Raw genomic sequence first — 16,873 nt, 5'->3', positions numbered from 1 at the left:
GGATTCATGGAGCATCTTTGATCTCAAGGAGAAGGATCTGAAGGTGCTGCTCTGTCCTCTGCTTGGAGAGGACCACCCCTGGTGGGGGGATGGACCTGCCACTGAGGCAGTGACTGGGGGAGGCCATATCCAGAGAGCCTGGGGGATGGAGGCTGTGGACCTCTGAGGACTTGACCTGATCCTGCACCCACCCCACCCGCCTGCCAGGGAAGCCCCAAGGTCCCCGAGGGCTTCCCTTGACTCTGCATCCCTCCCTAGTCCCGCTGGGAGGACCCACTGAGCGAGAAACTGCACAGAAGGTCACCACTGTGACATTGTCATTTACGGAGGTGGTGCCGAAAGCAGCTTGTCCAAACTATCAACCATAAAAAACAAATTTCTGTCAACCTTGCTGGAGGAAAGATGGAATTAGCTTTCTGTTCTCTCTACAGAAAATGATATTGCTGAAGTATTGTCATAGGAGGAAGCAATAAAAATGTACGAGGAAAACTCAGAGAAGTGAGCATTGCAGATGTGTGGCAAAAAGTCGGTTACGGCTTCTACTAATAACAATGTCATGTGACTTTTCTGGGTTTTACGACCTTTGTGATATTTGTCAGCTTTTTAGTATGTAAATTTGTGTGATTTTTCTCTCCTGTCATTATCTAATTCTGTATAAGCTTCAACCCACACCTCACCTGGGCTGGGCCTGTCCCCACTGTGTCCAGATGGCCAGCAGGGGGCGCCAGGGCAGGCAGGGCCGCCAACTCAGCGGAATCTTCCCTTTATTGTATGAAGTCGGTCAGGAAAGTCTCATAATTTTTAAAACTTTTCCTTTACCTGTTTTACCTCCTTTGTCATCACTAATATCATTTCTTTGCATCTTCCTCTTTTTGATTTAATCTGCTTTCTCAGTAGTTTATTTTCTATTTTCTAAAAACAGCTTTTGCTTTTGTGATTTTGTTTCTCTATCTTCCAGTTCATTAATTTCTACTATTGTTCCCGCTCTTTCTTTTCACCAGTAAATATGGACCAGGAATTTTTGGGGGGAGGAATTGTGGATACAGCAAAGAACAAGCCAAAATCTCCCCATGATGGAGTTTTGTTGCAGGCAGGAGAGGCAATAAACAAACAATGAACAACTCATCAGGCGGTGATTGAGGAGATTTATGGAAAAATAAAGGTAAATCAGGGGAAATGGAATGATGGGGAAGGTTCTGTTTTAGATTAAATGATCAGGAAAGGCTTCTTAACGGGGGTGACACTCTAGCAGACACCTGAATAAGTGAGGAAGAGAGTCTGACTGTGCCTTTTTCTGGACCAAGGGAAGCAAGTGCAAAGGCCCTGGGGTGGAAATGGACTTGGTGTGTTAACTAGAACAGCATTGAGACCACTGTGTCCCATGCAGACCAGGTAAGGTAAAGAGAGGGGGAAAAAATTCAGGGAGGTGCCAGAGCTCAGATTTCATGGGATCTTATAAGCATGGGATCTTATAAGAGAGTATGGTTTTAATTCTGAATTTGAAGGTGAGACAATGGAGGATTTTGAGCAGCAGAGCGATAAACCAGATTTACATATTTTAGAACAGCCGCTGGTGCCCATAGGCCTCCTTTCGCTTTCAATTCTGCTTCTGGGAACTCATTCCTGGTGTGAAACCAGAAGCCTAAAGGAGCTGGATCCCGCGGGGAACGTCTGGGCAGGAGTTAACATGGGATGTGGGCCTGATACAAATGAGAGAAAGAGCTACAGGAGAGTCTGCAGGATTCAGACCAAAGCCCAGCTTTGAAGGTAAGGCAGAAAGTGGGAAGTCAGAAAGAGTCACCCACTTCGAACAAGTTCCAAAAATCAGAATAGGTAGCGAAAAGGCTGCTCAAAAGTCACAGGGTCTCTTTTCATTTTTATTATTTTGCTTTTATTATTAGTTTATTACACAAATAATACATGTTGCCTGTCAAAATCTTAGGAACTACAGATAAGAGAAGAAGAAATGAAATCATTCTGATTGGCAAATCTACAGATAGCTACTGAATGATATTTTGATACATGTAGTTCCAATTTTTCTATATATTTATGTATAAGTATATGTAAGTATACTTATATATTTTACATAAATAAAATCACATGTAATACCTTAACTCTATTTTTTGCCTTTCGTGTTTTATAAACATCCTCATGTCTGTTAAGTGTAGGTCAACATAAATATTTTTAATAGATGCAGGATTATTCCATTGTATGGTTCAACTGGGGTTTATGTAAACTCTCTCCTAGTCATTTAGGGTTTTCCACATTTTTGCCTTCATAGCTTCACGTCATGAAGCTTTCTAAATTTTTGTTTGGAGTACTTACTATTTCTTGATACTAAGTACTTAGATGTGGAGTTGCCAGGTCAAAGTATTCAGACTTTCCAGTCTCAAGGTACAATGGCCAACGGTTCTCAAAAAACTCTATGCTGATACCAAACCTGCCTGCACACCACGTCCTCCACCTGCAGAATCTCCAGCTCTGGCTACCGCATCCTTCTGCATCTTTGTTTACCTGCTAGCTGAACTATGGTTCTACCCAATTGCTGTTCCAGTTTGCATTTTGGGTACAAATTTCTCATGTACTTTCCAGCCTTTGTTGAATCGCCTACATCCTATCTTTTGCCGGCTCTGTTGAGCACACTAAATCTTTTCTCGTTGCTTCTGAGAGTTCTTACCATATTAATATGAATTCTGTTCTATAGGCTGTGATTGTTTCCCAATATTCTAATGATTATCTTTCAGATTATTTTTCTGTAGAGATATTTGAAATGTTTCTGTCATCAGATCTGCGAATTTTTGACTTTTGAGTTTCTGCTCGGAAAGAAGTCTCCCGCCCTCAATTCTATCAGGATGCGGTTTATCTTTCTGTTGGTATCTTTCTGTTGGTAAAGACTTATATTTACATGTTAACAGGCTGTCTGTCTTGGTCCCCCTAGCATTCTGGTGAGAAAAAAAAAGAAAATTAAAACAGAGTCATACTCAGAGAAAGACAAATATATGATACCACTTATATATGGACTCTAAAAAAAGGGTACAAATGAACTTATCTACAAAACAGAAGTAGAACTACGGAGGTAGAAAACAAATTTACAGTTACAAGGGGATAAAGCAGGGGGAGGGATAAATTGGGAGATTGGGATTGACATATACACACTACTATATATAAAATCGATAGCTAATAAGGACCTACTGTAAAGCACAGGGAACTCTACTCAGTACTCTGTAATGACCTACATGGGAAAAGAATCTAAAAAAGAGTGCATATATGTATAACTGAATCACTTTGCTGTACACCTGAAACTAACACAACATTGTAAATCAACTCTACTCCAATAAAAATTATAAAAAAGCAAAACAAAAGCAGAGTCACACTGTTACACTAGCTCTCCACACTGTTACACTCACAAACATTCCTCGTGACACTCGCCCTGCTTGCGCGGTCAGAGTCTCCAGAGAGCAATCAACCTGTCGCCGTTTGCCAGGACGTCTGCATGGGCTCCCATCAGATAAGGCACAGTCCCTCCTCAGGGGGAAGTGCTGTCCCCAGCTCTGAGAGTGGCCACACATAGCTTCTCAGGAAGGAGGTGAAGGGCAATAGCACTGCTGGCTGGACAGCCTGCCTGCTTGACTTGACCTCTCCCCCAACGCATCTAAAGAAGTGATGGATGACGGTGCTGGAGACACCCTTGAACTCTCTGCAGAGGCTTGTCTGCACCCCCAGTGACCCGGCAGGCAGACAGCGGACGCCGCGGAAGAGGAGCGTCTGACCTGGTCTTCCTCCACTGCAGTTGCCCCCATTTGCACTCTGTGCTCTAAAACCCACGCAGAGCATCAGATGGTGTTGTCTGAGCTTTAAGGACAGCATCCTCCTTAAGAGGAACTACAAGCAAAAGGATGAGGCTAGTACGTACCCATACCACTGAAATGTCCTTATTTGGGGGATATAAGAGCTGTTTCTCAGAGGCCATAAACAGTGGTTTGAAACAGGAAACAAGGGAGACCATGTCGAGGGGAAAGCTTCTGGGAGAAAGACAAAAACAGAATTTGAATCTGGTTCAAATGGCAAAGTTCTGAGTTTTATCTGGAAGGTGATATTCACAGAGACTCAGTGCTCTATTATTTAATTGTATGATTAGTACCATAGTCACAGATTACTTTTAAATTATACAAGCGTCCATCTACATATTTATTAGTCCATTTTCCCTTTGTACAGTAAAATAAATGAGTTCTGCTAAGACAGTTGTTCCCACCCGGGGGTGATTTTGCCCCTGAGGGATATTTGGCAACATCTGGACACATTTCATGCTGTCACAACAGGGAGGGGAAGTCCCGCTCCTGGCATCTAATGGGCAGAGACCAGAGGCGCTGCCATGCATCACCTCCATGCATGGGTCAGCCTGTCCCCCCGAATGATTACCCAGCACCAAATGCCTATAGTGTTGAAGTTGAGAAACCTGGTCTAGAGCAACGAGGAAAAGCGTCTCCTCCATGGTCCCTTTCAGGTTTTCTCTTAGTTTAATCCAAGAAGGAGAATGTTGACCTATACCTGGAGAAACCTGAGTGATGCAGGAAGAACGTACATGAGGAAACAGGACTCATTGCTAAACAGATGGAGAGGGTCTGGAAAATCAGCTTTGCTCAGGGGGCTAGGCCAGCCCCTTGCCCTGGGTCTTGTCACCCCCATAGTGTGACTTGAGGGTCCCTCATATTGTGAAAACCCACCAGCAGAGGCTCTGCGGAAACTTCCAGGCAGTCTGCTGGTCAGGGTACTGGGAATTTCCCGAGTGCTTGACTGCGGAAGCGCAGGTCTGCAGTGGCCCTGAGGCTCCATCCTCAGCCCCTACTTTGTAGGAACCACGAGGCCTGCAGGTGGCTCTCAAGGTCCCTCTCCACCTCCTTCTTAGCTCCTTCTCCTGCTCAAGGTGAACTCTGGCCAGCCCTGGACCCTCCATCCTGTCTGTCACTATCCCAGCAACACATCTAGAGGGTCTCCCATCTCTCCCTGCCCAGCGCCCCTCCTGCTGCCCGTGGTCGCCTACGACGACCCTGAGCCCACGTACCAGCCTCTCTCCTGAACCCCCCTGGCCACTCTCTTGTGCACGTGGCTTCTGCTTGCTGTCTCCTCCATCATCCACAGTCCTGTGTGCCACACCCGCTGCTGAGCATCCCACCCTCAGCACCCCCTCAGGGCCGGCGTTGCTATCCTGTCCCTCATGCACATGAGTTAGGAGAGCCGCTGGGAGTCATGGCTGTGCAGGCCACTGCATCTCTGAGGTTCAGTCTCCTCATTTGTAGTGGGATCAATAACATCCTCCTCAGGTCTCAGTTTTTAAAATACTAAGATCAGGACAATTAGTGCACATCATCATCTTCATCATCGTTGGTACTTCCATGTATTATTGATTCAATATTAATTTCTAAATAATAAAGAAGAAGACAGGGGGTAATCATTTAACACACGTGTGACCTTCTTTCTGGGTAAACCTCACTCCAGGTAAGACTTTGAAGGACTCACACCCAGCCCAGGGTGTCCCTGTGCCCCAGCACTGCAGGGCAGCCCTCCAAGCAAGGCCTGTGGAGTCAGACCACCTGAGCCTGGATCCTAATGGCCGAGGCATCCTGGGCAAGCAACATCCCCAGGGCCCCATCCTGAATCTGGAAAGTGAGGATGAAAGTGAAGCCGCCTTGCACACCACCATGAGGATTTAACAAATAACTGATGACCATGTGAGGACAGACTGGCCGATGTGAAGCAAGAGGTAGCTGCCAACCCCAAGAGGGCTTTGTGGAGGATTGTCAATAACAGCTCATGGTCTTCCACACACATCCTGCCTGAGAGCCTTTCCTGCCAGCCGGGGGCCACCCTGAGCCTTAGGCCTCTGCCCTAGAAGAATTTAGTGACAGCACACAGTGACAGCCACCATGGGCCAGGCTCTGTGCTGCGGGTCATTAAGTGGTTAGGGAGAGTCCAGTGACTCAAACTTGTCCCCTTTGCCACACAGAGCCAGTGCAAGACGCCTCCCATGCTCACTTTGAAACTCTCCGACTCGCTGAAAGAAGGTTTCTTAAGAAAGGTTAAAATCTGATCCAGTTTTGTGTCAGGCCGTAGGAAAGGTTTCTAAAATGAAGATAAAATGCAAACGTTAATTATTTTAAAAGAGATTTGCAAATTGAAATCTCTCACTCTCTCTGCACCTATGAGATTAGCAAATATTAAAAAAAAAAAAAAGTCTTAACCAAACAGTGCTGCTCAGGACATAAAAATCCCAGCTGTCTTATGCATTACGAAGTGACAGTCCAGCAAATCTGTACAATCTTCTTATAAAGGAATTTGCTGGTGCACTTAATAGTCACCAACCTAGGAATCCTCTTTCCAATAACTTTTCCTAATGAAATTATGCAAAGAGTAGGAAAAATCATAAGAGCCATTAAATATTATTTAAAATAGTCAAAATGGAAGCACACTCAATGCCCCAAATAAAGAAGTAGATAAATAAAATATATTAACTCATCTTTGCAAAAAATATATGTTGCCTCTATTTCTAGGCATGGTGTTACATATCAGCTCAACAGAATATTCTGTAGTCATTAAAATAATCAAAAAGAAAAAAACATTAGAAAGGAAATGAAATTTATAAAAATAGACCTTTGCCATGATGATAATAAGGTAAAAATTGAATATTTTAATTCATAGCATTTGAAAGGGAACATGGACAGATCCAAATGGCTGATTTATTAGGAGGTGAATTCTGGATGATTTTCTTCTTCACTACTGGTTAGTCGTTTCTACGTTATTTGCAGTAAATAAAAAAATCTAATTGAAAATGTAAAAATCCCCACTTCCAGCCCAGTGAGAGGATGGCTGGACCTTTGGAGCCCACAGTCCCTTCAGGATGCTCCACACTTGAGAGGGAAATCACCAGGTCTCATTTGATCTTGGCCCCGACGGCTCAGCCCCGAGAGCCCAAGGTGCCTTTCTCAGTTAGTCTTTGCCAGCTTGTCTGCCCTGTTCTGCTTTATTTTATTTTTGTTCTCTCCAGTATAATTTAAAGCCCTGAAGAGAACATGCTGGAGAGTTATTTCACACAAGGTCCGTTCATTCTTTTCCTGTAAAAACAGGGAGAACTGAGAGCTATTCATACTCCGGATCCCTCCAGGAATTCTTTAGAAGGAGTGGCGCTAAGCCTGTAACTGATAAGCACATTCCAGTAGATCTGGGTGGAAGGGATGAAGAGGCAGCTGTGATTTGCAAGGGCAGAAGCCTGGAGGGTAACAAAGCAGGGAAAAAAAGAAAAGTACTACATTTTCAGCTGAAATTGCCCAGATAAGCTAGCTGAACTAAACGCTGGTCACATTCATAACTGGACGAGGTCAACGATCCCTAAAGAGGCACCCCAGCTTGCTCCATTTGGGGTCTCATGTTGACAGATACTGGTTCCATCCAGGGAAGTGTTTTTTGAAGGTTCTGGAAACAGGCCATTTGTAATCAGTTTATTCTCTCTGAATTATCTACCAGTGACTGAATCAACCTTTAAAATTCTCTGCTATAGCCAATCAAGTACAACTTCGACACCCTGAGGGGTAAGAATTTCCATTCCCTGGCAATTTTCCCCAAGTGCCCTCTGCCTATTAAAAAAAAAAAAAAGGAAAAGAAAAATAAAGAAAGAAAGAGAGAGAGAGAGAAAGAAAGAAAGAAAAAGAAAGGAAGAAAGAAAGAAAGAAAGGGAGAAAGGGAGAAAGAGAAAGAAAGAGAAAGAAAGAAAGAAAGAAAGAAAGAAAGAAAGAAAGAAAGAAAGAAAGAAAGAAAGAAAAAGAAAGAAAGAAAGAAAGAAAGAAAGAAGGAAGGAAGGAAGGAAGGAAAGAAAGAAAGAAAGAAAGAAAGAGAAAGGAAGAAAGGAAGAAAGAAAGAAATTTACTTTTTAGGTTTATTTGTCTTTGACCCTTGAGATGAACTTTTTAAAGATGATGTCAGAGGACTTGATTTTTTTCTCTATTCTAAACAACCACTGCATATTCTTAGGTCAATGTCCTGTAAAGGCCTGTGTACTTAGAGGAGTAGGATCTCCTATTCGAATGGTAATTATCTATTTAGATTCTAAAAGCATCTAGGTTCGTAATATTTATCTATTCCCACAAGCTGATTCTAATGAGGAAGGCTGGTTTAAGATTTAACAGTGAGTTAATTCATGATGGAGAATTACCTTTGACTTGTTTTGCCCATGAACCATACCACAGCACATTAGGAATTTGGGATTAAGATATACACACTACTATATATAAAATAGATAATCAGCCTGGGCCTACTGTATAGCACAGGGAACTCTACTCAATATTCTGTAATAACCTATATGGGAAAAGAATCTGAAAAAGATGGATATACGTATATGTATAACTGAGTCACTTTGCTGTACATCTGAAACTAACGCAACATTGTAAATCAACTATGCTCCAACATAAAATAAAAATTAAACTAAAAATAAAATAGTACACCCAGCCCTTGCCTGTTTCCTTTTCTGGTAGAATTTTTTTATTGTGGTAATACATACATAACAGAAAATTTACCACCTTAACTGTACAATTCAGTGGTATTAAGTATGTCACAGTGCTGTGTAACCATCACCACTATCTAAGAACTTCTTAATCATCCCAAATAGAAATTCTGTACCAATGAAGCAATAACTCCCTCCTCCCTCCAATCCCTCGTATCCTCTATTCTACTTTCTGTCTCTATGAGTTTGCCTTCTCTAGGTATCTCATATAAGTGGAACTGAAGCTGAGCAGGACCCTGTGGGGCTCCTGGGCATGGAAGCCTTTCTGTCCCCTGTTTCTTGACTCCAGTCTCCAAGATCTTCCCTGAGTTCCAAAGGGAAGATTTCAACAGCTGCTAATCCAGGAAAGGAGGGGATGAAAAGACAAGGGAAGGGTAGCCAAGAAACAGCAGTGCAGCCTTGGGGCAGGGTCCTGGTTCCACCCCAAGGGATACACATAACAATGTCTTTAAGGGCTTTACAATGTCAGCATTCTTCATACCATAGAAAGACCACCTGAGGCTACATTAAAGGAGTCAGAGAAGCTCATCAAGAAGATTACCTGAGATCAGATTAGAGGAGTGCAGGCCCTGCACACACCCTAATCTTATCAGCAACTCCACCCTTGAACCTTTGCTGTAAAACTCCTCATCAGATCCTCCCAGCTTGGGACACATAGTTTTTCAGGTCAGGAACCCACTGTGTCCCCCTTGGCCTAGCAAAGCAATAAGAGCTTTCTTTTCTACTTCACCCAAAGCTGTCTCCAAGCTTCGACACTTGTGCACAAAGGCCAAGCTTTCAGCATCAGAACCATACAGGATTTGTCTTTTTGTGTCTGTGTTCTATCACTTACAATGTTTTCAAGGTTCATGTATGTTGTAGCGTGTATCAGAATCCCATTCCTTTTTGTGTCTGAATAATATCCCATTGTATGTCTATTCCACATTTTTGTTACCCATTCATGGACTCTTGGGTTGTTTCCACTTTTTGGCAATTGTGAACAATGCTGCTGTGAATATCAGTTTATAGGTGTTAGTTCAAGTCTCTGTTTTCAGTTCTCTTGGGTATATACCAGGGAGTGGAATTTCTGGATCATATGGTGATTCTATGTTTAAGTTTTTGAGGAGCCACCAAGCTGTTCTTCACAGCAGCTTCCCCATTTTATATTTTACATATGGTAGAATTGTTTTTATTCCCAAATAGTTGGTGTGAGATTTCATCTCTCTCCCCTCTTTATGTTGGATTTGTCCACTTGCCCCTGGGAGTGGATATGGCAGAAGCTTTAGAACTGCCCTGTGACTCCCCAGCCTTTGTTCTTTTCCCTCTGCCTCAAGGACAGTGCATCCCAAACAGGGGCTGCTCCTTCGGGACTCAGAACAGCAACAGGGCTGTTGCAGACTCACAGTCATCATGCAGCATATGTGAGAATGAACTCATAGCTGTGAGGACTGAAACACTGGCCCCACTTGTTACTGCAGCAAAGCAGCCTGATACACCCTTCATTCCTCCTTTCACTCTTGTGCTTTTCTATGTTTTTATTTCCTTTATTTGCCAGATAGCTCTACATATGCTGCTTCCTTTATCTGGAATTAGCTCTCCTCCAAACTCTGTGATTGTTTGTTTGATGATTATCGGGGTGAACCGTAGGAAACTGTCATTTCAGCAGATCAAAAATGGCCCCATTTCAGCAGTTACATATGGTTTAACAACAAAAAACACCACTAGCGGCAGCCAGGCATGGATTCCATTGGTTCATTAGCATATCTCATTCAGCCTGTGATAATCCGTGTGCCCACTTCACAGATGGGGAAACATGAGCTTCAGGCTCGTCAAGTCACCCAATTCACGAGTGCTGGGTCTAGATTCCAAATCAGGCTTTAATATGACCCTCTATTGTTCAACAAGTTTCTTCCCAATGCCCCCCGCCCCATCCCAAGGTGCTGCTGGAGATTCCCTGTGACCATATCTATTTCAGCCCCCTTACTTAGGGTTTGCCTCCATTACTACTCACAATTACATACCTGGAACTTTATTAAGCATGTGGTACCTATCATTATCATCCCCATTTTATAGATCAAGGAACAGAGTCTCAGCTCATTACTGCGCTTACAGCATTGCACAGACGTTGCCTAAATGACCCAAATAAGTAGGGGCAGTTCTAGCAAGAACGGAGGAGGCCAAGTTACTGGCTTTGGAAGACAGTGGTTTGTCTTATGTATGGATTAGTTTCTGATCTCTATAAAGTATGACACAAATCTACTTAGCCTCCCAATTTAAATTATTATGCTCAAGGCTTCCTCTCTCCTCCCATAGAACCTGTTCTCCACATCCGTCATCAAGTAGTGCCATTAAGGACATCATGCCTCCATGATCAAAGGCACAAGTCCTTGACTCAAGAATTTCAAGTATGACAACAGACACACAGTGGTGCATATGCTAGAGAATATTTGTCATGAAACCGAGTTTTTTGACTATAGCTGGTCAATGCTTTCTGGAAGCCAATTCTCCAGGTTTCAAGTGAAGTAAAACGTATTAATCTGCAGTCAAAAGCATAGCTCTTGCTCTCCAAATGAGTGAGTTTGTGGCCAGAGGGCCTCCCATATATTTAGTAATACAATATCCTAGCTCGCTGTTAGCCACTTATTTTTTTTTTTCCAATCCATTTCCACCTGCTTATCTTCAGAAGAATCTGAAGTTTCCCCAGTGGTTCTGGAATCTAGGTCATTCAGAGCGTGCTTACCATGTGCTGAGCCCAGTCTAGCTAAGGGGCCTTAGATACTCCTAAATTCAAATTCTACCTGGTTAACACAGGGTACGTGCTTATATTATATGACTTATACAAATCTATAGGAGGAGGAAATTTTAGTTACTAGAAACTAAAGATTTCACTTAAGAACATGCATTCCAACCTCAAAAATTGAAACAGTCACAAGGTATGTTTTCGCTCAAGAATGTTGAGGTTGAAATAAAATGAATCTTCAGTCATCATTTTAAAAACAGACATGTTTTCAGAGATTTAAGTAGGTATTTTATTCAAAATTATGTTGTATTGCTGATCTTGTGGAGAAACATTTAAAACAGAAACAAATAGAGCACCAAAAAGAAAAAAAGGAAACCCACACTTCATTGATTTGAATGTTTTAAATTACAGGCTAAAATCACCAACCTGACCCCCAACCAGAATGATTAAGTAGATCCAGATGTCACAGATATGACGCCAAATGTTTAAATCACATCTCAAACGCAATCATTATTTCGTCCTGCAAAGGTATGGAGTGATGCATCGGATGGTCTAATGTATCAAGGAGGGGGGAGGAGATGCTAGCTTTAAATAGGAAGACAATGAAACAAAAGCCCATGAGCTATCTGAATTTATGTTGATTCCCCCCCCAAAATCTTGATGTTTTCAGCTCGTGGTGACTGATTTTCTCAGTCCCTACCCTTTTCCCAGCATAAAGTTTTCAGATGACAGTCTACAATGATTAGGTGGCAAAAGAATAATTCTTTTAAAAAGAATATACCACTGACATTAAGTTTGTGTTAATACAATCTCTAATGTGATTCCAAACGCATACCCTAGCAAGACCCTCTTTAAAACAGGTGAGTCTCCCTGCCCCGTCATTTGAATTGTTCTCCAATATGAGCGCCATCTGTCTGCAACATCTGTTATCTCACTGATTGCCAAAGTTGATTTGCATGACCTGGCTGGTTTCTTTCTTTCTTGGATATTTCTGACTACCTATCCCTCCTCTCACCCAACGAGATATAGGTCTACATGCCCAAAAAGTGTGGAAATCAGATTTCCCAAGCCTAAAATTAGAATACTTATAGTTTGACAAGAATGACTGTACTTAAGCACATGGAGCATAATATTTAAACTGTCTAAAGTCTCTAGAATGGGTGGTCCCTAACCTAAAGAAGACAAGTAAACATTAAATGCTAATGTCTTCCTCCCATTTTTAGGTCCAGATTATTCTAAATTCAAGCCTTTACTACATTTGAATGAGAGACTGAGAATTTAAAAGACATTCTTAATCTGTGAGAGTTTTTAAATTGTTGCGTTTATTTCCTGAGTCAAATTGTTGCAGCATTTATATTTTGAGAAATCTGTTGCTATAAGCACACAGATTTAACCTTCTTGGTTGGAGTCACAATCTTATGGTCACTGAAACCTCAGAGAATCCCTGGACTTTGGGCACTGAAGGGGTCAACATCAGAATGGAGAATGGGATGCAAAGTGGTAGCATTTGTCTCCTGGTTTGGGGGTGTCTGACCTCTCTCTGAAATGGAATGGAATGTTATTGCTGGCCCCCTTTTCAATAAGAGCCTGCCTCTTTGCCCATCTCCTTTGTTGCTGACTGAGCAGGAAGGCCACAGGAAGTAGGGGAAGGGTGGACAGTGCCTCATCCTGCAGTCAGCAGTCCTCTGGCTGGACCCGTGGGCATGTGATCCCACAGCCAAGTCTCCTGGGCAACTGTGTCCCACCCCATCTCAAAAAATTCAGGGATGGGGTGGAGGACAATGCCATATCATGATAGAGGCTAACCCCATGCTAAATGAGCAGGACAAAAACAATTTGTCAAGGTTAGGGAGTCCACATAAGGGTGGCTCCAGAGACACAAAAGACCCAGTTACTTTTGCTTCAACGATGGAGCAATTATTGTCCCACGCACTACCCATCAACGTGATAGCTAGGCGATGTTTCTGGAAGAAATATATTTCTAGGAAAGTGGACTGCAAAAGCATCTCTAGAAGAGTTTGCTTTAGCATGCATTATCTTTTTTATAACTTTGGTAACTTTCAAGCATACGAACAATCATATCTTCGTATTCATCTCATTAACCAGCATTATTAAAGCAGGAGTTGCATGAAATTGAATGAGAATTTGGCATCTGAGTAAAAAAGTCACATGAGAATTGTATATTTACAAGTTTTCCCCTGAATATTTGAAATCTCTTCTGCTCTCCTTTTCTCCACCTGCAGGTATACATACCACGATTCAAGGATAAGGCATCTGAACTTGAGATGTACAGAAAATAAAAGTGATTCCTCACTGTCCCCTCCAAAGGAAGGGGCAATCATCACCTCTGTTACACCACTGCTCTTCCCAGAGCTGACCACCTGAGTGCACAATTAGCTATAAACCTCCCACCTATTGGGACATGGGAAAACAAAATAGCAGGAAGACCAAGGCTGTTATTTTGCTCTTTCCTCTGTGGGAAGAGGAAGAACAGCCTCAGAGCTTTCCCACACCCAGGAAGATGAATATTTCCCTGGATCTTCTGAAGCAAAGACCTCAGTTTAGTACAACCATGCCTGCATGTCTTAGGCTTATAAACCAATATTTGAATCCACATTATTGGTGATTGGCAAACCTAAACACATTTTCTATCATCATGTGTGAAGTTATAAGCTATAGCCAAAATGAGGAACATCTTTTGCTTCGCTGGGAGCAAAAGATTTCTGAGGTTGTTTTAGAAATATACATATATATCTTAGCTAGCATCCAATGTCATCGTCAAATAGAAAATGCATTTGTGACTTCAAGCAGATGGAGATACCTCCAGCCCACCCACCTACTGATGTCACTTCATGGGGAAGACATGCAACGTGATAGGAGCTCCCAATTGCCACCATCAGTTGAAAGGGTCCCAAAGCTGAGAACACAAGTGCAAAGTGAAATATATTTGCAAGCTATTGTCTGTTCAGTGTGTCCAATTAGGGGAAATGGAAAATGAGAGTTCAGCCCTTGATTTCTCTTCCTCTTCTATCTGTCTGCCTTTTTACCAGGTGATGGGACACGTCACCATGGCATCTAGGATCTTGGCACCATGGAGCAGGTGAGCCTGCTTACAAGGACAGAGAAAGACAGCCTGTCCTCAGCTTCCTCTCTGATCTGATGAGGAAAAATGGTTCTATTGTCTGTGACTCTAACAAATAGTGCAGAAATAATATCCAGGTAGACAAGAAATGAACAATCAGCGCTTCCAGCCAGGATAAATCATCTAAGACCAGGCATCAGACACACAGGGTCCCCACGACATTCGTGCATCTTTCTTCCATCACAAGTTCAAACATGTGCTTCCCTTTTTCTTTAAACTTTTTATTTTGAGATAATTGTAGACTCGCATGCAGTCATAAGAAATAATACAGAAAGATCCCTGTACCACTTACCCAGGCTTCAACAGTTAGGTAACATCTGGCAAGGGTACTGACATTGATGTAATCCAGCAACATGCATTATGCTTTGAAAATCAGTGTAACCCTTTGAAAAAGGAAAGAATCCATAAAAATGTCTCAGGTTGGACAAATAATCTTTAGATGATGTTTTGTATATTTATGAACAGACTTCTTCGTTTGTTTAGGGAGGCATGGCAGGCACTGTTAACTCACTGAACTGCCAGTGTTTTGACTGGATCAAAGTTCTCTCTCACTGACAGCACTTTCTGTGGAGGAGCAATTTCTTTGCATTTTGTTTCATTTTAGGATTTCCTAAAATTAAGGTAATAGAGTGTCCAGAGTGGTATGAACCAACCCACAAGATGCAGAACAGAAATATGAAGCTTCTAAAGTTGAAAATTTGGGAAAAGAGCAAAGCAGCTGTCATGGAGTGGCAGAGATAGAGGACCAGAAAGGACAGGATGGAGAGAAGAGTGCTGATGTGCACGCATGTGCGAGGGTTCCTGGGGCCTGTTGCTGTGTTTCTCATCTGTCAGGTGTGTCTCCCCAGAGAAAATATCAAGAGCAGAGAAGAAATAAGGAAGATAAGTAATGGCAATGAAAACTCAGCAAAAAGAAAGGCAAACTGTAAAGCAGGTATTTCTTTGATTGGGTGGTTGCATTTGGGGAGAAAAGGCCCAGGAAGTGTTCTTTGGAAAATATCCACCTATGTTTGCTGTGGAAAACATCCATGCTGGATGCATATAGCAGGGACTCAAGTGCCAGCCAAGGAACCAACTTGGATATCCTCACCTTCAAGCGGAAGTGTGGGTGAGCAATGGTGGCAATCTCGGCACGGTAGAAAAGGCTGAGCCATGTGGCAAATCAAAGTCCCGATTCATTTATAAATGTGAGAATTACGAACTTCTCAGCAAGCTGAGGGAATTCAATCAAGGAAAGAACAGCCAGGTTAACGTAGAAGATGGCTAGTTGCAGACAAATCCTGGAAATCGCCAGGCAGGAAACAAGGAGATCCAATGGAATCATCTTTCTCTGCTTGATCAAGTGAGTGTCATTCACAACCACAATGATGCCATTTACTAAAACCCCAAAGAGAAATTTTATCACTGCCAAACAAAGGTGGCTAATGAGGTGAGACTCCAGCATTTCGAGAAGAAAAAATCACCTACTGTAAAAAAATTGATATAGTTATAGATTTTTGGACAGTTTGGATTATTCAAGTTTTCTATTTTTCTTCAACTAGATTAGAATCCCTTTGGAGGACATGACTCTTAACAATAAAGGTAATGAGGTAACAATGTGGTAGACATTTGTTTGTCTCACTGTTTTCTCAATTTAGTTCCGAGGCAGTAAAATAAGAAAGAGACTCTAGCAACAATTTGCTTCTTAATGATGGTGTTCGCATTTTCCAGGTCTACTTAGCTTTCAACTTCATCACAAGCAAATGGTGGAATCACCTTCAAGGATGGGAGAAGGGCTCCTCCACTATATAAGCAGTGGAAGTTTCTCAATCCTTCATCTCTACCATGAATATTTAATTGTGCCTGCAGGTGTGATTCTACTTAACATTTGTGAGTCTTCCTTTTTTTTTTTAACATGTTTATTAGAGAATAATTACTTTACAAAGGTGTGTTAGTTTCTGCTGTATAACAAAGTGAGTCAGCTATACGTATACATGTATCCCCATATCCCCTCCCTCTTGCGTCTCCCTCCCACCCTCCCTATCCCACCCCTCTAGGTGGTCACAAAGCACTGAGCGGATCTCCGTGTGCTATGTGGCTGCTTCCCACTAGCTATCTATTTTACATTTGGTAGTGTATATATGTCCATGCCACTCTCTCACTTCATCCCAGCTTAATCTTCCCCCTCCCTGTGTCCTCAAGTCCATTCTCTACATCTGCATCTTTATTCCTGTACTGCCCCTAGGTTCATCAGAACCTTTTTTTTTTTTTTAGATTCCATATACATGTGTTAGCATATGGTATTTGTTTTTCTCTTTCTAACTTACCTCACTCTGTATGACACACTCTAGGTCCATCCACCTCACTCCAAATAACTCAATTTCATTTATTTTTACGGTTGAGTAATATTCCACTGTAGATATGTGCCACATCTTCTTCATCTTTTCATCTGTCGATGGACACTTAGGTTGCTTCCATGTCC

The 16,873-nt window shown here is 42.3% G+C and overlaps 1 protein-coding gene across 1 annotated transcript; it reads right to left on the bottom strand.

Moving 5' to 3' along the window:
• Window positions 1-14,960: 14,960 nt before the first annotated feature.
• Window positions 14,961-15,856, bottom strand: TAS2R1 (taste 2 receptor member 1). The gene is given in 2 exon segments (XM_060007107.1): window positions 14,961-15,358; window positions 15,361-15,856. Coding segments are annotated over 2 exon segments (894 nt in total).
• Between the last annotated feature and the right edge of the window lie 1,017 nt (window positions 15,857-16,873).

Source organism: Delphinus delphis, chromosome 3, assembly GCF_949987515.2.
Source record: "Delphinus delphis chromosome 3, mDelDel1.2, whole genome shotgun sequence".
NCBI classification, from domain to species: Eukaryota; Metazoa; Chordata; class Mammalia; order Artiodactyla; family Delphinidae; genus Delphinus; species Delphinus delphis.
Note: the sequence above shows the minus strand (reverse complement) of the source record. Positions and strands in the feature narration are given on the sequence as shown.